The sequence below is a fragment of the Montipora foliosa genome, unplaced genomic scaffold (genome assembly GCF_036669935.1).
Source record: "Montipora foliosa isolate CH-2021 unplaced genomic scaffold, ASM3666993v2 scaffold_412, whole genome shotgun sequence".
Classification (NCBI taxonomy): domain Eukaryota; kingdom Metazoa; phylum Cnidaria; class Anthozoa; order Scleractinia; family Acroporidae; genus Montipora; species Montipora foliosa.
In genome coordinates this window covers 674,250-701,319 of record NW_027179715.1, presented here as the reverse complement: position 1 = coordinate 701,319, position 27,070 = coordinate 674,250, and the positions used below count along the sequence as shown (strand labels likewise).

General features: G+C 38.3%; 1 protein-coding gene across 1 annotated transcript; it reads left to right on the top strand.

Moving 5' to 3' along the window:
• Nucleotides 1-1,420: 1,420 nt before the first annotated feature.
• Nucleotides 1,421-26,281, top strand: LOC137988244 (putative leucine-rich repeat-containing protein DDB_G0290503). Its single transcript, XM_068834289.1, has 16 exons — nt 1,421-1,573; nt 6,545-6,650; nt 6,842-6,942; nt 7,475-7,634; nt 8,767-8,942; nt 9,341-9,515; nt 10,463-10,644; nt 11,385-11,475; nt 11,567-11,712; nt 13,571-13,718; nt 15,181-15,362; nt 16,019-16,163; nt 20,366-20,547; nt 21,755-21,917; nt 22,621-22,764; nt 24,765-26,281. The coding sequence occupies exons 1-16, from the start codon at nt 1,545-1,547 to the stop codon at nt 25,026-25,028; spliced, it is 2,394 nt and encodes a 797-aa protein (XP_068690390.1). The 5' UTR covers nt 1,421-1,544; the 3' UTR covers nt 25,029-26,281.
• Nucleotides 26,282-27,070: the final 789 nt, after the last annotated feature.

Below are 27,070 nucleotides of genomic sequence, written 5' to 3'. Positions count from 1 at the left end.
TAAGATGGCACCCTTCTCTTGTGCAGCATCCGCGTAGGTCTTCGGCAGTTCGGTTATAGCGAAGGTTGATTTAAGGTCTGGAGAAATACACATGTGTGTTGGAGATGTGATTAGCAACTTTACCGCAGATTTCACTAAGTTCAGGAATTGATCTTCCAAAACTGGTTATCAAATCGCTCAGCCGACAAGGGTAGGCAAACCTCTTAAGAAAAATACATAGGCCTTTCATCCCACCTGCGACGGTCCCATTCTTGCAGACAAATGAGTTAGGTATCCTCAGAGCTTCAGAAAACAGGGGTAATTCGGCAAGGCCAATGCTCTTCATCTGTAATCCGACTGAGGTCAAATCGATCGTACTTTCAGATGTTCACTGCTTCAGAAAGCATAAAAAAATCCGAGTCGTCAATTGTATGTACTGTTTATGTACATGACTGTTAAAGCCTCTTTTGTTGACTTCTTACCAAACATGACGGAAAGATCCACTGTTACCGGCAGCAAAATATCCTAATCAACTTATAACCCGGTAAACGTCAGTGAAACGCCGTACTCGTATTTGTAATTTTGCGAATCTGAATTATTTTTAATCGCACGCGTGACTTCGGCTTCGAAAAGCTCAGCCCACACCTCTCTCGGTTCAAACTCGTACTGTTAGTTGTACTCGATCCTCTAATGTCACCAACACCAGACCTTCTTAGGACTACTCTTACCAGGAGGATATGACTCTTGGGTTGAAGTTGATGGTCAACATTTTCTTTTTTGATAACGAACATTCCATTTTTAAAGTCTTTACAATAGTTATTTTTTCACCCCTCTCCTTTTGTTTCAGTTCCCATAATTACAAAGGGAAAAAAACAGTTTTCCGTCTTTGTTGTGGATGTTTTATCCAGAATTTGCATCGTGCCACTGTTTGATTTGTCTACTGGATCGTCCTTAGGATATAATTCTTCTACAACGTCTTTTCCACTGCAAGTAACTTTCGCGTAGTTTTTATGATGTTAGGGGTTGGGCAGTTTGAACAGAGTTGGTACTCCAAAAAATACCTTCGGAGATTAGAGTGAGACTGCATGAGAGTACAATGACCAGTGCAATGACCAAGTACAATGCTACATGCAAGATGCAAAGAGTCATACTATTTGCAATCTTCTCTTAAACGTGTTTAAATTTCTCTTTTAAATTTGTATTCATCTCTTCTGCTTAAGATTTTTTGAAGTTGGCCTAAATGCCTTAAGGGGAATTGAGAAAATTGTAATGCATGGCCAACATGAAGTGACTGATCATGCATTCCACTAAACGCTTGCCTAATTTTGCGTTTATAGCACTTTCAATAATAAACTTGACCATACTTTGAAAAGAGTCAGTCATCCGTGCTACCGTTTTCGTCAACTGAAGAATTAATTTTGGGTCGAATTCCTCCAAACCCAAAACAATAAACTCGTGACAAGGAATTCGTGTTTAACCCGAAGGATCCGTTTATGCAAATACGTTCTACATTGCTTTTCCTTCACTCGCATAGGAAACGTGGAGAGTAAAGGCTCACCGGAATTATGGCCTCATGGAAATACAAAATTGCAAGGTGAGTTTAAATCTAAAATCTTTTAAAAGTCAGGTAGTGTTTGCGAGAACTGTGCGATTGATTTGTTCATTAAAATTACAAATAATTACCGACTGACGAAGGTAATTTCCACACTTCACCGAAATATGCCCTCGCAAGCTAGTAGAAAATGCTGGTTCCTAGATTAAATTGCTTGTCTATTTGAATTGTGAACACAACGAATCAACGTTTTTGTTTCATTTTCTTAAGAATGCGACCACTGAACATATTTGTTGATTAGTACAAAAATGGGACTCAATGACCATTCTGAAATATGAAAACAACATTTGCAGTAGGCGTAGCACTCGCACTCCATACCGCAAAGGCATTGGATGACGCTGGAGTTGCGCTGATTTAAAGTTGAATTGTGTACTAACCCTCGCATTCAACCTATGCCCTTGCAATTCGTCAAACCATTTTAAATTTGTGAACTTTTGTTGCATTATTTATTGCAGCGAGGCGAATTTATTTTCTTGGTTACGATTTCAAGTGAAAGTTTATGAAGCGAACTTAAGTTTAGAAATAGCAAGAAAAAAAGAAATAAAAGTAGGTAACACCCATTCTTGACTACAATTCAGAGAAATCTTTATCGTGGAAAAGGTTAACTCTCGCGTTCACAATTTTGCGAATTGTCACAGATGATCGGCATGCGACATCATATACAGTCTGGAAAACAATTCCAGTTACTTCTAGAATTCAGGCTTCTCCAGAGAAAGGTTGTTTATTTATTGGACGTTTTACAATTAGAAAAGAAGCCTTTGCAATAAGAAGCAAAGGAAACAGCTTTAAAAATAACACTTAATTCTCTACAGAGACAAGAGTCCCCAGAGAAAATGTTTCATTTTGAAAGCGAAGTGTTTTCCAAATGAAACAAGACCCTTGACCAAATGAGCGTGAATTGAATAAATTAAACCCAGTAAATTCTTGAAAGGTGTTAGCCTAAAAATTGTGCTCAGAGGTTTCGTTTCTCTCTTTCTTTGGTATTTATGGGTGATTTTATATGTCTATGTTTTCCTTTTTTGACACCTCCGTCATTTTTGTAGCCTGTATTCGATGTCGAAATGGAAACTTTCCTCAAACAGAATTAATTCAAAGCACCCTATGACGCCATTGTCCGAACGTAAGCAACAACAGGTAGAATTCATTTTTAAGAATGAGCGAAAATCGGTTATTGTTTATAAACAAGGGTTAGGTCCATTCTTCGCGGAAAAAAAAAAATCAGCATTTCTGTAAACTAGTATAAAGTTCCTTAGACATCAGCAGCTATATATACATCTATATCTTTATCTATACAGACCTGTGCGAATATAAACATAGATTACTTCATGGTTGGTGCATGAGTGCGTACGACTTTTATTCACGAGTTGTGAAAGACCATCGCTTAAACGAACGAGTGAAAAGTGCGAACGAGTAAGTTTAACAATCCTTCACAACGAGAAGGTAATAAAAGTCAAACAAACGAGCTGACCATGAAGCAGTAAGTAGTCTAAGTATGGAGATTATAAATTTAAAGAAGTGTTATTGTGAGGCTATCAAATGCAAACCACTCAACAGGAACATCAAACAAATTGCAAAATATTTTTTAAATAAAAGAAATCCTGTCAAAATCGTTACCTTCTATACTTCCCTTGAATGCTTTTAAAACTTTTGAAGATTTCTTGAAGTGTTTTGCGGAGAAAACTAAGCAATAAAAGAACAAAATCTTTGAAACCAACACACCAGTCGATGTGTTTAAGACAAATTTGACTCCCGGCTTCGGTGCACAGGCATCCCTCCCCACAACTCGATAAACTTCTCGCAACAATTATTTCCCAAGTCAAAAAATATCACAGCGCTCGCTAGCTGAGATTTTTGGTCTTGCTAGTGGGGTCCTCCAGTACATTGATCAATTGTGGCCTTAATTAAATAGCATTTACATATTCACAATGTCAATAAAGGACAATCAACGATGACATTCAATGAGCAAGCGACATTCCAAAAGAGGTGTGAGGAACCAAAATGTACAAGAAGCGATGTTTTACAAATAAACTTTAGTGTGCATCTTTCTTTTTATTTTTTGGTTTTATTTTCTTCGTCTGTTTTCAGCACAAGGCATTTAAACGAAAACTTAAAACATTCCTGTACCTCAGGAAAAATTCGTATCATATATGGAACCATTAATTAATTACTGGGTTGCCTATGGGCAAACCCAGTCGAGGTCTTCGTTTAGTTTATTTGTTTTCTTTTTTTCTTTTTTTTTTCTTTTCCCGTGTCGGTAAAAGTCTTGCCTGTCACTCCCCTGGTAAGTGGTGTCTTTGTGTATAGAGCCTTCTGCGCGTATTTTCTTAGGATCGAGAGGGTAGTGGAACTGCGTAGATTTCTCTGGTGGACACAGTAGAATCATTAACTTAGCCTGCAATGGCGTCGAAAGTCATGCAACGCGAATGGCGTTTTAGTGGATCCTTAAACAAAATATACCCTTATGGAGCTCAATAATGGAAAGTCAGTTGGATAAACTAGGCATGAATCTCAAAAGCGACGAGTACTGGACTTCAACAACAATCTATCGCCCTTCGAGACGAAATCAAAGTGAGCAGTATTTACCTGAAGTATATGGTAATTTGACACAATTGAGTTTCTTGTCTTCAAGCACGCAATGAAATAGGAAGAGGTTTTCGCCTCTAAGAGCAAATATGTTGTTTGTTTCAATTTTGCAATTTACTTGAACGTAGCAAAAATCTCCCAAAATGTTTGTCGCTGATCGTAACTTTTTATATTCTATATTCACGGTTCAAAATTAATGTTGTTTTCATGTCGTAAATATTTTATTCTCGATCGACCGTCCGGGAAACTTCCTTCTGCTCTTTCTGAAAACTGTGTATCAATAGTTATTTGCTTTTTCATCAATATTTGTTTTGCATAAAGCAAGCTAACAGAATCTGTACCTTGCTGAGTTCGCATTTGTTAGCGTTAATAGTATTTTCGGTCAGATCATTCTGTTTTTTATGAGGGGTTTATTGTTTTGGTCTCCCATCCTAACACTAACCCCGCGAAACAGGGCTTGACTTCAGTGAAGTTTAGTATTACAAATCTGTCAGATGCTCAGAGGGCACACTTGTGGTGCAAAGAAGTTGTGAGGGAACTTGAAGATTATCAACATGTCAGCCCAGAAGCCAATGTTTCTCGCTTCTCTTTTATTTGTTATTCTTCAGAGACTGGAATGCTGTATTTCAATACCACACAATTCAGATTTCTTCTGATTTTCTGTAGCACGTACCACAGGCAACCCAGTGTATGCTTCACGAAAGCATCTCGTTTTTAAAAGATAGAGTAAAACTCAGCCCTGGGTTTTATAATAAAAAGGATAGGCTAAGCGCGTTTCACCAAATAAATCTCCATCCACTGACTATCTACAATCAAAACAAATTGATCTCGAATAGGATATATCAAACGGACAGTGTTAATGTTATCCTGTCTTCCGGAACAAGTGAGACCATTGATGTCCGCTGGATTGGTTCGGTGGCCTGAAGAATTAAAGATAACCAGCGTTTTTCTGACACCTTCTGTGAATGCCGTCCTCATTTAGAAACCATTTGAGAGGCGATGACTGGTAAGGGGCCGACCATTTAACTCTTGAGGGAGGCATGGGTGATTTTGAAAGAAAATTTCGTGCAAGCACTTGTTGGAAGAAAAAAAATTGCATGCAACACAAATGAAATAGAAAAAAATTCTTGCACTGCTTCTAGCAAGAAAAAAAATTTTGCAAAGCTATTTCATCATTCCTGGGGGGTTTTAGAAAATTCCAGCAAAACTGCAACCATTCCGGATAATCTGCAAGACAGCGAGCCACTCTGGTTAGCCTATTAAAATAACACATTGATTGGCCTAAATACCACTCTGGTTAGCCTAAACATCACACCGGCTGGCCTACAGTTAGCTTAGGTAGCTTGCGGTTTGCCCTTATAATGGGATGAGAGATTTCTTGCTTGCTTGGTTCACATGGCTCCAAGTCATAGGAGTCATTCAAGTCATTACGGTTAGCCTAAATTACCCATTGGATAGCCTAGTTAGCACTGCAGTTAGCCTACAGTTCCTTAGGTAGCTTGCGGTTATTGGGATCAGGGACTGCTGGCTCGCACTGTACCCAAACTAGTTATCTTATCACAAGCAGTAATGGAGTTAAATTTTTCTATTTGAAGAATCCAGTTTTATTATACAAAGAAAAATAATTTGTTCATTTTTAATCTTTTTAACTGAAGCATTTTCATGTAATTATTTTCTATTGAAATATAAGGTTTTTGCAATGTCTTATACAATATAAGACAACTTATAACAAATTAGACCACGATCAACTAACTTTAATTCTGCTTTCACAGTTGTTTTGGAGATATCAGTCCACTTTTAAATTGTAACTAATGATTCTAGCAGTAATTACCATGCTATGAGCATTTTTGAACTGCGTTTTTCTTTTTTAGCTATTTTTGTAAATCAAGAAGCTGAACATTTTCATATCTACCTGTGGAGCATCACTTTATAACATGAGAATATTGTTATTAGGTAATATTAAATGATTCTAAAGAATGACATTCCGAAAACATGTAGCTATACAAGGATGATTTTGTATAGTTTACAACATTTTAAGGCTTTGCAGCTCCATATTAGAACTATTACTGCAATAACCACAATGTAAATGTAAATATATTCTGTAAATGTAAACACGACACTTTTTCTGAGGAAAAAAAAATCCTGCAGAGAAATGAGGAGAGGAAAAAAAAATCCTGCAGAGCATTGGGGAGTGAAAAAAACATCCTGCCCACCAAGGTTGCTAGAAAAAAAAACTTGCTGACCAGAAATCACCCACCATCACACCCCCCCCCCCCCCCCCCCCCCCCTCCTCAAGAGTTAAATGGTCTGCCCCTATGCGTAAAACGTGTGATCCTGCTTTTTCATTGCTCTATTTTATATTTGCTTCAGTACGAACGATTTGGTACAAGAATTCAAGACAAAGGCAGCGTCATTCAGTCGGAGTGTGCGAGGTCTGGAAGATAAAGCGAAGAAATGCGAATCTTTGAATTGGCTGGTAAGTTTTGATAGTTGCCCTCTTTAGCGGCCAAATGTGAAGTCAATACGGCTTATTATAAGACAAAAAAATTAAATATGGGCATCATCAATGGGTGATCTAGCACATCAATGCAGAAAAACAATTTCTTACCTGGGTCTTGAAGTCTGAAAGGATGTTAGCTATTATTTATGTTTGTAAATTTCTTTCAGGGCACAGAATCCTCAATCGAGGTTCTGAAAAAAGGAGACGACGACAAATATTTTCTTGATTGGCAACCTTACCTGAATGATGGGAAACGAAAGCTGTCAAGGTACTTTTTAACTCCACTGGGAGCAATAAGAGGAAATTCGTGCAAGAAATTAAATGTGCCAACACTATTTTTAAAAAATAGGACTCCAATATTAGCTTAGTATGCTTTCTGCGATCTGATGACACTTTTACAATGGGATCATGGAGTCTGAAATGATCGCCAAAATAAGAAACAAAGCCTTAAACGTCATTGGAAACATCGTGAACTGATGAATAGATGAAACAAGATATTTTATTAACACAGAACCTCTGGCCCATTTCTCGAAAGTTTCGAATCTTTAAGTTCGGACGTATTTCGGGGGCCTTATATATATATATATATCTCCATCTTCAAACCCAGGCGGTATTCTGGCAGGCATTGAATTTTGCAATCATTTTGTTTCTTCGGGTCATGTAAATCTGTTGAAATACCAGCTTTCTAAAACAGGTAGATCCTGTTTGTACAATCAGTGTCTTTCCGGACCGGAAAAGTTTATGGGACTTTCGAGAAACGGGCCCCAGGTCACCAAGTTCATAATATGTTCCTTTTTCAGATCAGTTGTGAAACTAAAGGAGATTCAGAATCATAGAAAACAGAGGAAAGTCTCTCTCATTAGCTCTTTGAGAGAAACCCTTCCTTCTTGGGCTAAGAAGCAAAGTCCTTGGAAGTCCATTCAGCTGCATCAACTAATAAGTGATACAGAAGATTATGAAGTAAGTTTATACTAAGTACATTAGTCAAATTTTTTTCTGCCAAATTATTTTATTAAAAATTGACGATACTGATGACTTTTTCATCGCGAGATGAAAGTTATAGCTGGTAGACAGGCTCTTTTTCTATCGCGATATCGACGTAGCGATGTTGAAATATTCCCTTTCATGTAATATCTCGTGATCTTGAACTATTACTTCTTTTTACCTTGAAAGGCAATAAAACTTGATTTAAATTTCAGTGAGATGATTTTTGCATATCCATTTTAGTCACCACCGGAGCAATTTCCTTTGAATGAGCAAAAGACAGATTATAAAACTTGAGGCAGCTTACCTGGTATGTGCGTGTTCACGAGCCTTTGCCGCCACATGGATCCTTTTAAAAAGGATCGAACCAGTTTCAATGCTTCCAAGTGGCGCTCTTATTAGAAGGATCGGCATCACAACGTTGTATCATGTATTGGCAGTATTGTGGTACCAAATGAAATACGACTTATTGCTGAGCAAGATACAGTTATTATTGTGACTTAATATGTCACCTTGGCAACGGGCAAGCCCTGTAAAAACACCCTTTATTTTGTCGTTACTTGATTATATCTCAAAAACAAACTCAGTGACCCCCGTCTTTTATTTCCGAAAAGTAATCAGAAGGGCATGATGAAACTTTCTTCAAAGTTTTAAAACGTTCTGTCGAGTGGATTCAGAGCTGCCTTAATTTTGTGATTTTTTAAGGTAGCTCTGAATCCTCTGGACAGAATTTTTTTAAACTTAGCCGAATATTTTATCGTGGCCTTCTAATCACTTTTCAGCAACAAAAAAGGGGGATCAAAGAGTTCTTTTTTGAGATATGAGCAACTAAATTCAAATTATAGGGTGTTTTTGCTGGGCTTTCCCGTCGCCAAGGTAACTTATTACATCAGAATCATGATCACATCTTGTTTCGAAATAATCGGTGTTTCATATGGTACCATAGCATTGCTGTTACGTAATACATTGTTGTAGCATTATTCGATCTAAACCGACAATCTTCTAATTGTTGAAACCCTTTCGAACCTCCTTAACTCAATAATTGCAATAAATGTACCGGTCGGGTAAATGCGAAATGTTCATTTTGTTTGAATCTTCCCGTTTTCAGACAATAATATCAGACATTGTGCAGCAAATTAATTCAGCGGATGAACTGTCGAAGTTGGTCAACAAAATATCCAATCAGCGGGACCCGAATCAAAATGAACAGATATCAAAAGAATTGCAAGACTTGACCAAGCGTTGGAACACTCTTAATTTGACTGTCATCAATAGAAGTAACAAGTAATGTTTCATCTTTTTTATTGTGCAATAATTCTTACTCAGCTAGCGCATTCAAAAATTAAAAAAGGTCAAAGTACTCTTAACTTGCCTCTATAATCGTCTCTGATAATACTAACAAGTGTGTGCAACATTACAAAAAGTTTTTTCATGGTTCCTCCAACGTGATTTGTTGTTTTGTAACGTAATTCAGTAAAATGATCAGATACTCAACCAAAATCTGTTGTTTTATCTTTTCGCGTTTGTTGAGTGTTTTTGTTCTACTTTCTACCTTCCTCGCCTGCTCAAATACGTAGCTGTTATAGACGTGCGGACTAGTTGTTACATGTTGTTAAATGTTACAGTAGAAGTAGAAAAAATTGCCTGCTAGAGCTTTATCTCTCTCTTTCCCCTAATTTAAGTCTGGAAACTTTGAGTCTAGAAGTTGACCGTGAGTACAAGAAGCTGAATCAGTGGTACAAAAAGAGCGACTCTTTTCGCCTTTGGCTTGATTCAACCGAAAAGGCTTCAAATGAAGATTCAGGTGGACCTGAAGACTCTCTCCCTTCAAACATGGAAAAGTTGACAGTAGTCGAGGTATTTTTTTGGTTCATATTTAATGCTTCCTTTTGACTTCGTTCTGAAAGCGAAGCTCCCTTGAAGCCGTTTTATTTTCTTCTGCAAATCGATGCACAATTCTTGCAGTTTAAATCCTCTCTAGCTTTGTTACTTCTCTGCTAAAAGAGTCTCTTTTATCGTTGATATTTTGATCTGCCTTGTAATGTTCTGCGATCCCTCCGCTGTGAACGATCGTGAAGAAAAAAACCTAATTTAAATCACCAAGGCCTTTCAAAAAAAAATGCACATCTCGAAAAATCCGATCATGTGCCAGCTAAATACAAGTTTGACAAGACACTGCAAATTTTTTTTCCTGTAATCGACGCTATCATCACAGGCAGGCGTTATTGATTGCTCAGCTGGCTGCGCTGACGCATGCTCAACAGGAAGCTTTGCGAGCCCTATGTGAATCAGGGCCAGTGAAGTGGTCAGAGCACTCGTCTTCCACCAATGCGCTTGGTCAGATTCCTTGTTTAACGTCATGTGTCGTGGGTTACGTTTGTTGGTTTTCTTCTTTGACCGAGAGGGTTTTCCGGGTACTCCGTTTTTCTTCTCTCTCTCTCTCATCTCTCTCACGTTTGATTTTCTTTACTTGAATCCTGTTCCACCTAAAAGGGTCACCCACAGATTTTAATCTGACGCCAGACCATTTTAATCACCAGTGGAAACCCTCTAAGGGAGAAGTAGTTAACAAGACCTACATCAACTCAAAAACTATGAGATTAATTTGATTTGGAACCGAAGATTCGTTCTCGTCTCTATGATAACCCTGCCACTTTGATAAATTGATCACAGCAATACATTTATTAGAGTACCGTGCGTTCTTTCATCCTTAATTAATTCCTTGGATTTTTGTTCAATCAATATTAAAAATAAAAAAGGAATTTTAAAAAGTTGTGGATATTTGTTCTTTTTTATCTTATCAGCATAAGATAAAAGAACATCAAAGCCGCAAGCCTCAGTTGCAAGAAATCAACAGTGAAGCAGACCAACTTCTTGGCAGTGGTCGTTTAGATCAGGGAGACACGGAGAGAGTTCACAAGATGAATGAAACATTGAGCTCTAGATATACGGCTCTGGAAGGAAAGCAAGAGGAGACCAAAAGCAAGTAAGAAGACTAATAGAAGGGAAGAGAAATCCACTGTTATTCTTCACAAACGCATTGCATACTATTCAAGTATTTAAGAGGGAGATAAATGGGAAGCGAGCTCCCGGTGCTGCTGAGTTTTTTTATGTACTTGAAAAGTGAAACGTTTTAAGGAAAAGAGGCCATGAAAAGGTATGGAGACTCCCTGATTTCCCTTCATCGGGATACTAGTGCAGCATTACCTGTTTCTTTTCTTTTGCGTTCGTTGGGCTGACGAGTACTATACGGGGAAAAGAGACTTCTGCCATGGGTCGAGCATGCGCGGCAGTTAATTACTTAGCGATCGAATCCTCACGTAATTCTTCATATTGTGTGGGCTCAGTTACCAACAGCGGAATTACTGTAAAGAAAATGCGCGGAACACAGCGGGCCTGAAGTCACAGTCAGCAAACATATCATGGGACATGCGGTTTGAAGAGTGCACTTCAAGGTAGTGGACGGCGGCTGGGTCAAAAAAATGGCAAAGGTCTCTTTTCCCGTACTCGTCTGCCCAGGGAACGCAAAAAGGAAAGTGACCGCTGCTAACAGGGAAGTGTATCAGAGACTAACTGTTAAATTAATTGTTCCCCTACGCAGGGTGAAAGACCTTTACGATAGGCTAAAAGTACAATGGAACATACAAAGCCAATTTTGCAAGCAACACAGTACGTCACTTTACAAACAATGAAAAATAATGTTGATATCTCTTTATTCTTTTGAAGATTATCGGGTGATATTCAGCTAATGAAGGAAAAACCTGAGGAGAAGACAGATACGCAGATTGTGGAAGCCTCTGTTGAACCAGACGAAAAGGTATAATGTAATAATTCTCGCTTTGGTACAAGTGGAAAATGGTTTTTCTTTTTGTCCTAAATTAATTTCTTTATCTTTTATTTGTTGTAAGCCCCCTCGAACGTTGATCACACCGTTTCTCAAGGACAAGGATGAAAGCAGCAAAAGAGATTTACAACGAAGTGATTCCATGAAAGCCGTAAAGAAGATGCTCAAGCAAGCTAGCACGAAAAAAGTTTCAGACGGAGAAAAAAACAGGTTGATTTGCCGATGTTAAACGCTCAGTATACATTGAGCAAGGCAGGACATAATTGTACCCTACCTTTAAAAGATTTTCCTTTCCTTATCAAGTGATATTAATTCACTAGGAGGCAATCCGGCTAGTGGTTAGTTTAACTTTTCAGTTGCACTTGTAAATAGCCAACTGGTTTGCTCCCGGCCAGTTGGGATTCTTAACAGTTGTCGTTGTTTTGTTCTGCCGTCTCGTTTACTGTGATTCATTGGCCTGAAAAGCGCCCATGGGGAGTGGTCAAGTATGTATGCACTAAGAATTTTTTCAAGTTCTATTGTTTCTTTCTCTTATTTATACACTTTATTTTTTTTTTCACCTCAATTGCGTGTAATGTCGCAATCTGATTAGCTAATCAGTTTTCCGTTGTCGATAAGAGTCCAGACAACGCTGCTCGCGTTTACGTTCTCTTGTTGTAATAGCCAATCAGATCTCGAGAAAGCTATAGAAAACGCGTGCTTTTTCTTTGTGTCACGATCTTGGTCACGCTCTGGAATAAAACGTGTCTTTGCCGTTGAATATTGGGGTTAAAATGCGCCTCGTGTGTCCACAACATTTTGACTAATCTGATGACGAATATCGTTGTCGATAAGAGTACAGTCAACGCTCAACCACATTCAATTTGTTAAATTTATTTATTTCATTATTTACTTATTCATTTGCTTATTTATTTCGAACTGCATTTATGATCGAGTACTTTAATTAGACTTTAATTAGGGGTTTGGGGCTGTGCTTATCTTGGCCGCGGCTTACCTTGAACATGAAAGTGTTCGTATAAGTGTACTCAAGCGTGGTCCGCAGGTTGCTCAATCCGTGAACGTCTCCTGCGCATGCCCTTGTTTTGTTATTACAGCCCAGACTTCCTTTTTGCTCCCATCCATTTACCTGAGAAAAATGGCGATGGCGTATTACTAAGGAAAACGATTCAGCGAAAATCGAACGTGGAATTTCCCGGAAGAGAAACAGCTTCTCACTATTTGCAGTGGTATTGAAATTGCTGAGCAACTTGATAATTGCGTCACCTCAGCCAGTGTAAGTTCTGCAGCATACCGCTAGTGTTTGTTTTACGACTTTACTGGACCAATACTGGATTTCATGCAAAACTTTACTTTCTTCCCTTGTTTGCTTACTCGGAGACATTTATCTTTGAATGTTGCAAATCTTACGTCACGATTAATTACCCCAAAACGAGGGATCAAAATGAATTACGTCACCATTGGACCACAGTTGACCGCGAACCTAGCTGCGAATCATTTATACGAGCATTTCGCGTCTTATCTAAGCCGCGGCGTATTTCCCTTGTATAAATGGCCCTAATGAGAGTTTACATTGGATTGCTTCTACGGCCATATAAATAGTAAATGGATGTTGACGTAATACTTGAAAAAATGTGAATTCAAATACTAAAGAGTAACGGTAAAATAATAGAAGAGACTGTAAATAATAAACTGAAATATAATGTTACTACGCCGATATTCAGACCGTTGGGATCAATTATCCTCCCTTTTGAAATGAAAAAAGCTTCCCTGGCATTATTTTTATGTAGATAGAAGCAATCCAATGTAAACTGGTTTGATCAGCCTAAATATATTACATCGCTAAATCAAATCTATGTTGCACTGGCTCTTGCTCAAAATATTTAGTTTTTCAACTTGTAATTACGCCGATAAGATCAAGACAGTTCAAGGATCAATCCAAGTTACACTGACAGTCAGGAAGATTGTCCACGGTTGCTTTCTTGAAAACTCTCAATATTTCAAGCGACGTGCACTTGCTAAATCTGACTATAGCCGCTAAATATCACCGAAATATATTTTTTCGTATTAGGATTGATGATGAGCCGGTGAAAGCATTCGACTCCTATTTGGACGCATGTGAACAAGCTCTCGATGAGCTGGATAATGAGTCAATGGAGAAATTCTCTTTTGTTGGATCTACGATCAACGAAATTAAGGAACAACTTGACGATATTCAGGTTGGGAAATGTTAATGCACAACTTGTAATATGATTAGTTTACACTCAGTAAACGTGTATTACGCAAATGCAAGCTACAGTATCCGATACTTCTAAAACGTCAACTCAAAGCGGGGTTGGCGTAGTGGTAAGTTCCATTTCAGGAACCCTGGGCTTTGGTTCTTTACTCGGCTACTTCCGTACTGTGGTTTTCATTTTTGGTGCGATTTCCATTGGGATAAGTTGAGTGAATGTCACATAACTTGACGTCGACCAATTTACTCAAGGACTTTTTCTCTTACTTTTAAACGGTTTCATCTTTGGCGTCGTTTTACTTATTTCTTTTTGTACCTTGTATCGTGAAACATCGTGGTATGCTGGAACTGTTTTTTGAGCTGTCTCAGTGCTTATGAAACAATTTTCCTTTTTAATTAATATAGGGACCCGTCGAACTGGTACTGTTAAATTTCGCTTACACACTTACGCTTTATCGTAACTCAATTCATCAAAACTCAGTTGCTCCCATCATTTGGTGTAAAGAATAACATTTCATAACACCACTGAAACCTCACGTGACATTTCTCGCGTTTTACACAGGTATACACCTATACTCGTTATCTTCCTGACTTTCATTTCATGTATTACATCATAAAATCTAAAATCGTTTCCGTGATTTACCTCCTACAGGATATAATTTAAGATGACCCAGTTTCCAGGTGGTTTGATAGCTTACTCTGTAGATTAAGCTAACTTGTGCAGCGTAACCTCACGGTCATGTGTTCAAAATCTCGTTTCAGGCATGCTTGCAACTTTTTAAGTAGCTTTCTTATCTGCGGTTATCTTCCTGACATTCGTAATGTATACTGTTTGTCCACAGATGTGGGGCATTTAGAATCGAAGTGCCGATTTCAAAACGGATAACCTTTCAGTAATTGTATCGAGTACCGGTGTCCAAATTCTTTTTAATTTAGCAGCTTTGTTCGTTAGCATTGCAGACAGAGCGCGGGAAAAATCGCGCGTGCAAGTCGGGCTTGGTTTTCCTTCTCATTGGTTGAAAAAATGGCTCAAGAGTTTTAAACCAATCACTAAGAATAGCAATTGCAATTGCCTAATTACTTTCGACAGCTATTTGAAAACTGCTCTATCTGAGTGGTAATGTAAAGCGTAAGATCAGGTTTACACCTCAGTGTTCTAAATCTTTACTTTGCTATCATCTTTTAAGTTATTTTTAAGTAAAGAAATCAGGTTACTTCAAATAATTTTGGCCGCCTACTCGTATATCCTACCCGTATAAAGCACATTTCATTACTTATATTAGACATACAGTTTGTTAGGTTAACATTATTAAGATGAGGGAATCTCTTGGTTGTTGTTTTCGTCTTTCCCTTGCGCGTTCGAGTTTTCAGTTTTTAGTTATCAAACTCGGTTCGTAGGTTTTAGAGTTTCATCGGAGTTTTCAGTTTAACAGCTTTTAAACTCGTAGGAGTTGGAGCAGAACATGGCACAGGAAGACATGAAGTTTGCCGACCTAAAACAAACGTTTGAAGAAGGCGAAAGTAAAGATTTGATCAAAGAGGGAAATAGTAAACGCCTGCGTGAAAAGATTGATGACTTGAATTCCAGATTGGAAGAAATGTGGCGTACGCATGATACAAACAAGAACCGGTAGGTTCGACATCTTTATTCTGTTCCCATTCAAGTCTGATATCAGTGAAGCTTGGTTTAAAGATCGAGTCTTTTGCTTTCTTTAGCGTGACATTGAAAAATCCAAAGAGTGCTTCTGTTTGATGGCAGCCGCAAGATAATTGTCAAAATTTTCCTGAAAACTATTCAGAACGATTTATAGAAAATTCCTTGACAGATAACTAACACTGAGATTGTCGAAATGAATTTTAAAACATTGGGGAGACGTCTCTAAGGTCGAGATTATCTCGCTTTGCCCATGACGTCACGGAATCCATATTTGTTATCCAGAACAAAGAACCTTAGCCATGTTTGTGCCCCTTCCCTAGGAATCCATCTCTATTTTTTGTTTCAAAACTCCTAGCTGCTGATCAAAATGGTGAAAACCTCAGTTGTTTGCACGACAGAATATTTGATATCACCAGCAGGGAGCTCCGTTTTGGGAAAAACTGTACCCCAGGCCTTTGAGGTACTAAAAAGAGAGGACACCGTTTTTCCCAATACGAGCCGACCTATAGGCTTTTTTAAAGCTAAAGAAGTGCTTGCAAAAGTAGGCCACTGTGTCATCACAGCAAGACTCCTAGGCTATTAGTGTGGAAAGCAGGGGTAAAGTAAATTAAACTTTTCCTCTTCCTTAGCTTGGTGCAAGCCATTTTAATTATGGGTACTGAATGGATGGATCGAGTGAACAACAGCTTGGACGAATTGGAGAAAGATATGGAATCCAATGAAATACCAGAAGGTGATTTGGAGAAATTGCGAGGAGTGAAACAACGACACGAGGTAAATGCACTGACATGTGCGTAGCAGTATTCTCTTTCTGGAAAAATACTCTGTTTTCGTTTTCTCCCCAGCTTAATAGTAGATTTTCATAGACTAATAGTTTCTGAAATATTCTCTCTCTCTTGTCAGTGTAAATTATTTGGAAAATAACCAATTTGATGATCAATATTTGATCCGTTGTGTCCTTAAATAATTGATCCATATATTGTGGAACATACAGTGGATGTAATGCTTCTAAACTATTTCATTGTTGAGAATACAAGCAGCAGTTGCCTAATGGCTACTATCCTCTCTATTCTCGTGTCAAGATCTTCTTCAGTGTGCTGATCCCTTAGTTGCAATTCTTTTAATATCAGTCGATTGAGGCTTATAGTATTGAAATATCCTGACTCAAGATTTCAGTGCAATATTCTCAGATAGTATCGCCCAGAAATAAAATGAACTTTTGTTAATTAGTACATTCCCTTTTATGAAGTCTTTCATTCTGAACACCTATCTGCACCCGTGCCGATTTTACACATGAAAAGCGGCTAATGTCATACATGATGCGTTTTAACAGACGCACCTTTTTGTAAGAGGCAGGTTTGCCTTTTCTCGACTAACTTCTGTTGTATTTGTATATTATTTTCCTATATTTGTATTGTTATAATTATTTTTATATGGTTATATTAAATTATAGCGGTGTCTTACATTTGCAGACTGAGACTGCCTACAAATAGCACTGATAAACATTATTTAAGTCTAAGCACCCATTTCAAATAGCGCCGATAAACATTATTTAAGTCTAAAAACTCGTTTTGAAACGTTAGCTTTCAATAATTGTGATTTGGGGTTAGTCTGCAGTCTGCAAATGTCAGACACCGAAATTATAGAGGTTATAAAGTCGGCTATACTGATGACCATCAGCATATGCGGGAAATGCTTTCCTCTGAAGAAAGCATCATCAGTATCCTACTACTGTTATAAAATAATTTTTTTGGTTAGACGCTTTACAAAGGAGCCTTTATTTTTTAGGATGTTCATATTACAGCGTTTTAGTAAATAAGCGAATTTATTTAGATCAGGGAATTAAGTGTACATTTTCATATTTTCAAGTACTACTGTGTCCAAATTACTGTATAATATTCATTTCCGGTTTCAAAGTGGTCGTATAGGTTTCATTTGAACGCTGCATCTTTTATACCTTTTTTTTCTTGCCCTTTGCAAAATGAAGCATAATTGTGTGTTGTAAAAAAATGTTTTACATTATAAATAGCAGTGTCGTGAACTTTGCCTTGTCAATTCACTCATGACACAGGTCACGTTCGCCAACAATACGGTTTCGTGACAAGGAGAGACCGACTGAGAATTCACGATAGATTAACTTCTGCAATAATTGTACTCAAGATACATGCTGGGAATTAAGGTTTTTAACGAAAATAAGGGATTGGGGGGCCGGACATGGAATGCAAGGAAAACGGTAAGCTGTTTTCTTTTAATGTTTTAATGTCTCGAATTTTACCCGTCAAGCAAAGTTTTGAATGCTAACTTGTCAGTTAAAGTAAACCAATTGAGACCAGAACTTCTCAGAGAACATTTCGAAAATAATGATAGAACCAGCTTTTGACTAGGCCTTTTTCGATGTGTTAAAATTCAACGCGATAGTGAGGCAGTGAGGACAAAGACAAAGGAAAGTGGATATTTAAAATTGTTTTACATTCATTGTTTTTGTCCTCACTGCCTCACTATCAAGCTGAATATTTGATATTTCGAAAGTGGCCTATTCACACGCGCAGTTTTAGGTAATCTCGTATTCAACTCCGGTAACACACATCGATCGAACATAGAGCAGGTTGAGTTTATGTTTCGATGCTCTGTTTGTTGACGTGACCCAAACTAAGAAATTTCTTGTCCAAGCCGATTCCTTCAAGCTCTCGCCTATTTTTAGCTACTTGCTTTCTATTGAGTCATTTCAGGCATTTATAGTCGTCTTTTGACCGTTTCATTTTAAAGATAAGACGCTTAAAATCTGTATTTAAAATCTTTTTAACCAATAAATGTGTTATTTCCATGTTCGGGAGGCCAACTTTTCCTAACTTGTAGGAAATATGAACGTTAACTTAGCAAAACCTGTTTTATATAGAAGGTAAGGCTGTCTTCAAGGTTTACCGGTTTGCAATTCAATGCTTTTGGTTGCAGTTTCGTGAAAAAGAACATGCAACAGGCTCCAGTTTAGTCCTCCGAGGACTTTACGCACCATAAGCAAGCATGATTACCCACTCCATGGCCAGTAATTTTAGGGTAAAGAAGGACGGTGCGAAAACAACAGAAATTGATAAAAACTGGCCAAAACTTATTATTGAGATAGAGTGAATTAACGATGGACAGGTAAGCATAAGCAGAAAAATAAAAGATCAGTAAAGGAGCTCGTGATAGGGATCATGTGAAACGTTGTCAACGTAGCCGCTATCGCTTCGTGTCCAAATGATAAGGTAGAATTTCAAGAAGACTTTCGGATGTTACTGAAAGAAAGAACGGGGAACCGTAGTCTGGGAACGGGTTGATTGTGTTAATCCACATAACCATTCAAAATGGCTGACAAAACCAAGTAAAGGGAGTCAATTTAACAGATTTTACAATCATAATACTGATATGAAAGCAAAGTTATTGAGAATAGGGCCACTGTTAGCTGTCATTAGCAATATGGCCTAAAGGCTTGAGTCACTGGGCAAAGTATTTCTGGGTGAGTATTCGAAGTCGACGTTCGTGCAATGATTGCTACCATTTGTTTGACGTTACACCTTTTTGTCTTGCTGAAATCTGAGTGCATCGTTTAGCAGAGTTCGCGTTTATAATTAGGTGTTTGTGATCATAAAATCATTATCGGCTGATAGCAGCGAGGACGTAGCAGGTCGAATTATCAAATAAGATTGTCTTTATCTTCTAGGAAACCCTGATAAACATTCTATCCATTCAACTTAGTGGCTCTCTACAATAAACACATGAAACAACACATGAAGAGATTAAAAACAGGCTCCCCAAACTGGCGCAATCAGTTAAAAAGTATTGGAGAATGAAACTGAGAAATAGTATAGGCGAAGCTTATAGGCGAAGCTTGAGGCATCTTCTCTGTGATTTTAGTATCGCTTGAAGCGATTTCAGGTAGTTTTTAACGTCGGTGTTTTCTCTGTGTATCTCTATGTATATATGGTTTATATTAACCCAAGGTTGGAAACTCCGATGAAGCAGTTGGAAAGATATGCTGCTGTAAATTTCTCCAAAAAGCCCAAGTCGACCCGAAATTCCACTCAGACCAAGGATGATAGTGCTGCTACATATTTCAATCCTCGTATCAGACAAAATTTTACGGAAAGGAATTGAAAAATCAACCCAAATTGACCCATTTTGCTGTCCAGGGAGGCTATGTGCAGGAAACAGTTGAAAAACACCATACCGATCGGGTCCAAGTTCAATTTTTTTGCACACCGGGTAAGCCACAGTGTTTTGTCTTAGCCTATAGGCAATATTAGGGAGCTTTTAAGTAATATCCTTTCAATTACACACGGGTCGATTTCTCGTATCGTAGTTTTCAGACCTTTTACATGCACGCTGATGAAGGAATTTGGTACATCAGGGGCTCTGTCTTTGAAGTGTTTGTTTCCCGGCCAACGATTGTACAGTAATTATTTTTCAGGACCTTTCGTCTTTCAGGCTATAACATTCCTTAAAAGTACTTTTTGGTCCGAAGTTGTTAAGAAAGGAAAATAGCACAAACTTCTCGAAATGCAATGCATGTCCTTCCTTTCTTGACCTTCGCAAAAATGCGAAACGTTCAATAGTAGCCTCGTGACAAATCAAAATGCACCTTTATTTTTAGGTTTCTTTCGATCTTTTTGCATTCTACAGAAAAACCAAAATCATGTACAGTAAAGGCGATCGAGTTCATACTCGGGTCCAAGATCTGAAGTGCGACGGACTTACCGCCTTATCGTGTTTTGATCTGCTCAGGTATTCATTCGATGGGAATAAAACTAGACCGGCTTCTCTGAAGATATCTTGTTCCTGAGTTACAAAGTAAAGTACTTCAACTAAACTTGAAGCTTTCTTTCGTCCCTAGTACGAGCCAGCATATTGTGATAAAGTTGCTCTAACCTAAAAATTCACAGTTAAATTTTAAGAAAACGGTCGAAAGTAGGTGGAGTTCCCCTTTTTTCCTATTGTAGGAAATCATGAACAATATCATTGCGCGAGAGGACTCTGTAAGTGGCGCTGTTGATGTTGGGAGAGAAGTCCACAGAAGAGATCTTGTGACAGAGGAGACTGGTAAGACCATTAAAAATGAAACCCAAGCCCTCGAGGATAGACTGGAGCGGTTAATTGGTAAAGCAGAGGAGAGAAAGAAAAGGTACTTTTGTGTTAGCTTAAATAGAGATAAATTAGAAATTAAATGTGGTAGCTACATAATTATTAAATTCGTCATGTTTATTGAGGAGGATTACAGCTTTCTTCTGGGCTCCGGAAAGGACTTTATGTTCAAGATAATAGCAATCAAGTTTTCAACAATGAATTTTTTTTTTTTTTTTTTTTTTTTTTTTTTTTTAGCTTTCGACAATGATTGACCGCACGTGTGATTGTTTTAAATAAAGTCAGTCAGTGCAGGGCAATTGACTGTTGGGGAAAAACCACCAGTCTGCCGTTATGAAAGAGTGTCCCTTCACCCTTAAGTCAGTGTTATTGATGTAGCATTATCCAAGAGACTTCTTGCAATCGCTAGTAAATAAGGACTATCTTTCCAATTTGTCTGATGCTGGATCAGTTTTTTTGAAATTTCAAAACCGATCAGACCAGTTGGTTTAATTGGAGAAGGAAAGGAGGGCGGAAGGCCCTGGACTCAAGTTCTGAAAGTTGTATTTCTCAGGGTTTCCAATTCCTTTTTCAAGGATAATTTTGATAGCCATAGGCCTCGTCTCACAGTTCCTGCATTGACTGTTCATAAACTTGACAAGTCTTTGGAAGCCTCACATCCCGCTCACAAAGGGTACTTGAAATGTCATCGAAACCACGTGGACACGCTTATTGACAGTAACTTATTTTATAGCTGCCAGCAAAGCGAAACTAATAAACTAAACACAAATAGACAAGCCGCACTAATTGGTTAATTGACCTCTTGTTGTTTCGTTTTAGGAGATAAAAGGAGTGATTTCATCCACTTTTCCACTTTTGTCTTCTTACGACGGAATCCCTTTCAAGAACGAGGCACATAACAATTATACATTACAACAAAGTACAGAATCTTCTTACATTTTTTCGTCTCGTGCCCCTTCCAGCGCTAGGTACCTCTTGGGATGTGGGTTTGTTCTCACTTTTCTCCTTTTTAGGTTTGAAAAAGCTTTTGATGTTGGGGAGAGTTTGCACGAAAAACTGCAGCACAATACATGTGCAAAGGTGTATTAATTCTGTCAAAAGATTTTTTGAGCGAATATTAATGTTGACCACAAAGGAAAAAAATAAAAATGACTTAGAAATTATACTTTCAAAAGTCAACCTACCTCTTCCTTCGATCATTCTCAAATTTTTATCTCATTTGTTTTATTTGCCTTTCCTTTTCTTAGAATTTCTGAGGAGTTGAACAAGGCTGAGGAAGCCGACATGATTGCTGAGACAATGGAGGCCTCAAGTGTAATGAGCGTTAACACCGCTCCTGAAGCATTTCAGACTGATGAGGGATTTCTCGAGCCAAAGCAAGGTCTATCCGACGAAAAAGAATCTTATGAGGTAGGCAGCATCTCTTTTTTTTTCATTCGCGGAAATTTGTATGGCATGACTTGCATCGTTGAATTAAAAAGACAACTGTTTTTCAGTCCTTCCCTTCAAGAATCCGTTGCCAAGCAACGTTATCAACACCGTTATCATCATACTTACATGTGTGCATCAACATTATACGAATAAATATGGCATGGTGTGGTCGTTCGGAGAGAAATTGTTTATCGTTGGGTGCTCACAACGTCTACATGGACTCAAATTTGGTTATTTCTCGTTGTTTCTCTGTCGGGTACGGCAAAGAAATGAACAAAGATGCGTACTGCTCGTGTTGCGCGATTATTTGTCCTCTTTCAGCCAATAACGTTACTGGTTTGTGGGGTTGCCGTTACCGTAGCAGTCTAGTGTAGCGTTGCTTACACCCTCCCTCTCCCCCCCTCCCCCCCTCCCCCCCCCCCCCCAAAAAGAAACTTGCAGCAATTATGTGTTTCCTCTTTAAAGCCTTTTTTGCAAATCAGGGTGCCCATGACAAAATTTAAATCTCTCTCTCCTGTGCTGTTGACGATGGCCATGATATGTGAATGCTCTCAAATATGAGGGCGTGACAAGAATCGCTAAAATGAGACGCGGAAGAATGCACTGGGTCAACAAAAAGGTGGGTTTTTTTTTTATTTGCTGATATTTTTTCCTTGCTACATCTTTTGGAAATTTTATATAGAACCTTATCAAGCGAAAGATGAAAGAACTCAAGAAGGAAAGCAAGTATATGAACGAATGGATGGACGAGACGGAGAGGCTTGTCAACGCGCTTCGTGTGGATATGGATCCTAGGAAAGCAACGAGAATACAAAATAAAATCAACGTAAGTTATTATGATAATACACGGGATTGGACTTTTAGGAAAAAAAAAGTTTACAAGATTGAGCTGGCTCCGACCTTGTATGAGGATTATAGGGACGAGAACGATGATCATTATGATGATGATTAAAACGATGTTGAGGACGACAACGGTAGTAATGGCGACGATTATTAGAGTGATTAGAGGTCCTATTCTCGAAATTTCTGCAACTTTCCGGAGCCCATTTCGGGGATCACAATTCCTTTTGTTATATACCTAGACTTTCACTCAACAAAACAAGCTCTTTGATTGGTTGATTCTTGGTCAGGTGCCCCTGATCGAATTTAAATGTATGCCGACCGGGATACAATAGACCACTTTCAATATATTAAAATTCAGCTTGATAGTGAGGGTTAAAACTGTTACACAGAATTTTAAAAACTAGAGCGAGGAACTGGTGACTAGTTAAAAAGTGTGATAACAAAATCGTAACTTCCGGTAGTCGATTCTTCCGGAAGAAATTAATAAAGAAAAAGCTTCTCACTATTTTTGATCTTTGAGAACGACTGAAACGATCTTTTTTTTTTTCCCCTACGAAGATCGTTTCAGTCGTTCTCAAAGATCAAAAATGGTATACAAAGCCAGTTGTTGGGACTGTGATTCCTTCTACATCGGCAAAACAAAAAGAAGATTGCATGACAGGAAGTCCGAGCATTTCAAAGCTCTTACACAAGTCGGCCACGCCTCTGCTGTTGCAGACCATACAATTTCTACCGGTCATAACATCAAATGGGACCATTTTGAAATCCTCGCAAATGGAAAGTCCGATATGCAATGTAAAATTAAAGAAACGCTATTAATCAGTGACTTAAAACCCTCTCTCAATGAAAACATTGGTAGTGAGAAGCTTCTTCGTTATTAATTTCTTCCGGAAGAATCGACTAACGGAAGTTACGATTTTGTTATCACACTTTTTAACTAGTCACCAGTTCTCGCTCTAGTTTTCAAAATTCTGTGTAACAGTTTTAACCGTCACTTCTGATGATGTATGCTGCAACATACGAAACGTCAAGTATAAAATGAAAATGTTTGTAACCGCTGTTTGTTTTCTTTTCCTGTTGATAGTGAGACTTAGAGGACACAAACAAAAGAAATGAATAAACATGTTCATTCAGTTTCCTTTGTTTGTGTCATCTAGGCCTCGCTGCCAAGCTGAATTTTAATGTATCGAAAGAAGTCTATTCCGCAGTTGTTGCCCGCTCCCGTATGTTTTGCTGCGATTTTTAAAGGACAAGTCTGGTCCCTCGGGAATCTAGTTGTTTTCCCTCGAGACTCCTGCTCGGGAAAACAAAACTGTTTCCCTCCGGACCATTCATTAAGTGCATGTTGTATCTTGAGAACGCAGAGGTTTTCAGTGATAAAACTCTATATTCACTTTACTTTTGTTACCTTGAAAACGTTTTGAAAGACCAGCTGATCAAGACAAGCTGCTTACAAATAAGTAAGTGGCTTTTCCGGAGCGAAAGGTTTTCGGCACTTTCGAGAAGTGTGACACCCAGGTTTGATGAGAGGGCTCTTAATGATAAGAAAGAGTATTTTGTAGGAACAAAACTCGCGGAGAGCATAGCAGATCCTTAGTTTCAGTAATTAATACAAGCCCAGCTGTGAAAAAAGGTGAGCATAAGAGAGGAGGCGAGAACAAAGAAAATAAAAACAAATTTATGATACAAAATTACAGAGAATGTCACCGAGAAAGATAATGAATTAACTTAACAGTTGTTCGTATCTGTTACTCTGTTACCGAATGTGTTTGTTATGATAGGAACAAAAACAAAAAAACTTTGATTAACATTTGACGAAGAGCACAAACTGTCCCGATGTGGAGCACTACAATTTCTAATTTGTCCCTGGGGATTAGTTATTCTAAGAAATAAGACGATTTGACTAGCTAAGTGAGCTGAATAAACAGCGCGTATTGTTACTATTAGCATTACTGTTATCATCAAGCTTATCCTCATTTTCAGACTTACTACGCACAAGTCGACGAGAAGCAGGCGACAGTGGATCACATCGTTCGGCTGAGCAAAGAAATTGGCAATGAGACCATAGATCCGAATGTGAGCGGTCCATTTTTGAAGGTAGCCGAGACAGTAAATGAAAGATGGAACAAGAACAAAGAAATGCTAGAAAACCATGGTGATAATGATGCGGCAAGCAAAGCAGACGAAAGCAGTTGCTGTGTATTTTTCTTGAACAGGAAATTCATCCAGGCATTGTCGTATAACTAAAAAGGGTCAATAAAAGAGCAGGCTCGTGATACTTTTCGAAAGTATAGTGTATAACAAGGACGGACTCTCTATGCCAAGTTATGTTTCTAAGGCGTTCAGAGGTTTTGGTATGCATTGAATACTCCAACGATGTAAAATGATAACAGTATATTCATAGACCTCTTTCATAATGGCGGCCAAATAAATTATTCTTTTGTTTTAATGCTAATAAGCCCTACTAACCTCGCTACGACGAGCAAATTTCAAAAGAAAATTTTTTTTAAAACGAGGGCAGTAGGTCTAATTAACATAAATACAAAAGAATGTAAAGTTGGTCGCCATTTATGAAAGTGGTCTATAAGGAGAATCCCTCCGAAAAGTGTAATTTCAGAGCTCTTCGTGTCGCGTCATATGCAGCTTAAACATTGTGAGTAATTTGTATGTGAAAGCTGTTTAGCAATGGTGTGAACACCAGCTTTCCACCAGTGGATCATGGGGGCCGCGGACTCAAAGAGCGATATATAGCATTCAAGTTTGAAATATACTACAAGATAAAAAAAGGGTTATAATTTAGTCGTTTTGTGACTAAAATTTTCCATGAAATGGAAAAAAATAGGATAGAATGATTCTAGTTCGAATAAAGTCTGAACGCATTTAAAGTCCACAAGAAGGGTCTTCTTGTGTACACCTGTTCCTAGAGTTCAGATAAGAAGAGGCCGTGGTTGTGTGTACGACAGCTAAGATGAGTCTATTGTTATGAACATGTAGATTGGGTTTGGCGATCGAAATTTTACCGAAAGTTCACGCTCAGAAACAAAAGTTCGTGGTCTCGCGCGTAGTCTAACCCGAGTGGGCGGCGCAGAGAGGAAATGCGTTTCCCCTAAGCCTTCCCTCATTTTCCCACTCGCTCGTAATATATATTTGATCGCTTGACAATGTTAGCCTGCTATCACCTGTCTGAACGCTTGGACAGGTTTACTTTTGTACTTATATTAATAATTTGGATCTATCCTTTATCAATGACGCTAATAAATGAGGTCTGGGTGCATGGCAATCTAGCTTCATTTGGTGCGCAGTACATAATGCAGAGTGAACTGGATTAAACTTGTATCGGTTCAATGTGTTACCCGATTGAAGTCCTAAAACAATCGGGGGATTTAAAACTACTCTAAATCAAATCAAACCTTGGTCATGAGCTCACGTAGGATGTTACCATGCTGTTTGAAGCAATTGGTATTATCGTTTTGTAGAATAAATAAACTGGAAGAATGCAGGAAGAAACTTGGAACTTTTGATGGGGGGATGGAGGTCTGTAATCCAAATAGCCTCACTACGACGGTCAAAATTCAAAAGGCCAGTAGGATTATTCAACATAGATACAAAAGAATAAGAAATTATCCTCCAGTTATAAAAAAGGTGTATGGCTTTCTTCGACAGTAATCACAGTTATAACTGGAATAGGCAAGCGAATTGGTAGAACACCAGGTATTTCTGGATATTTCACATACTGCATGTGACCTTAATCGGTCAAGCCAGCTACCTTTTAACTGTAAAGATTTCGTATACCCCCCTACTTCATGAGACTGTTTTGTCAATTTTATGCTCCAACTCGCAAGACTTCCTAAGTGGAACAATGTTGTTCGAAAAACTTGGCAGGAAGCGCACTTATGTTCATCTGGAAAACGTTCCTGGTCAGGTATAAACTTGGTTTAGATCTCCCAGCGGGGTCGCCTAAGAGTCACACTATCTCTAAATCAACTCCCTTTAAAATGTAAATGAAGGTCTACATTCGTTGGTTCAAAGGAAATTTTAACCTTTTGTCGCATTAACCTTTACTTTAGCGGGCTGGGAGAGCACAAAATTTCTCTTTTCTTTAACATGTGTGCACATGTGTTCGTAGCAGACATGACGCTTACTTTTCGAAGCTCTTCACTCTTGATCAGTTTTTGAGATTGAATATCGCTGAAACCTTGACCAAAATGGTAAAAGACACAGTCCAATCATTGAAACTAGAAAAGGGCAAGTTAAAAGATAAGATTCAAGATATTTTTGCTGAATTACAA

Excerpts from the sequence above, each read along its gene's own strand:
- LOC137988244 (XM_068834289.1), top strand. The coding sequence starts at position 1,545 with ATGGCCTCATGGAAATACAAAATTGCAAG. Across the intron at positions 1,574-6,544 it reads TGGAAATACAAAATTGCAAG|TACGAACGATTTGGTACAAG; the intron begins GTGAGTTTAAAT and ends TATTTGCTTCAG. Across the intron at positions 15,363-16,018 it reads CATGATACAAACAAGAACCG|CTTGGTGCAAGCCATTTTAA; the intron begins GTAGGTTCGACA and ends CCTCTTCCTTAG.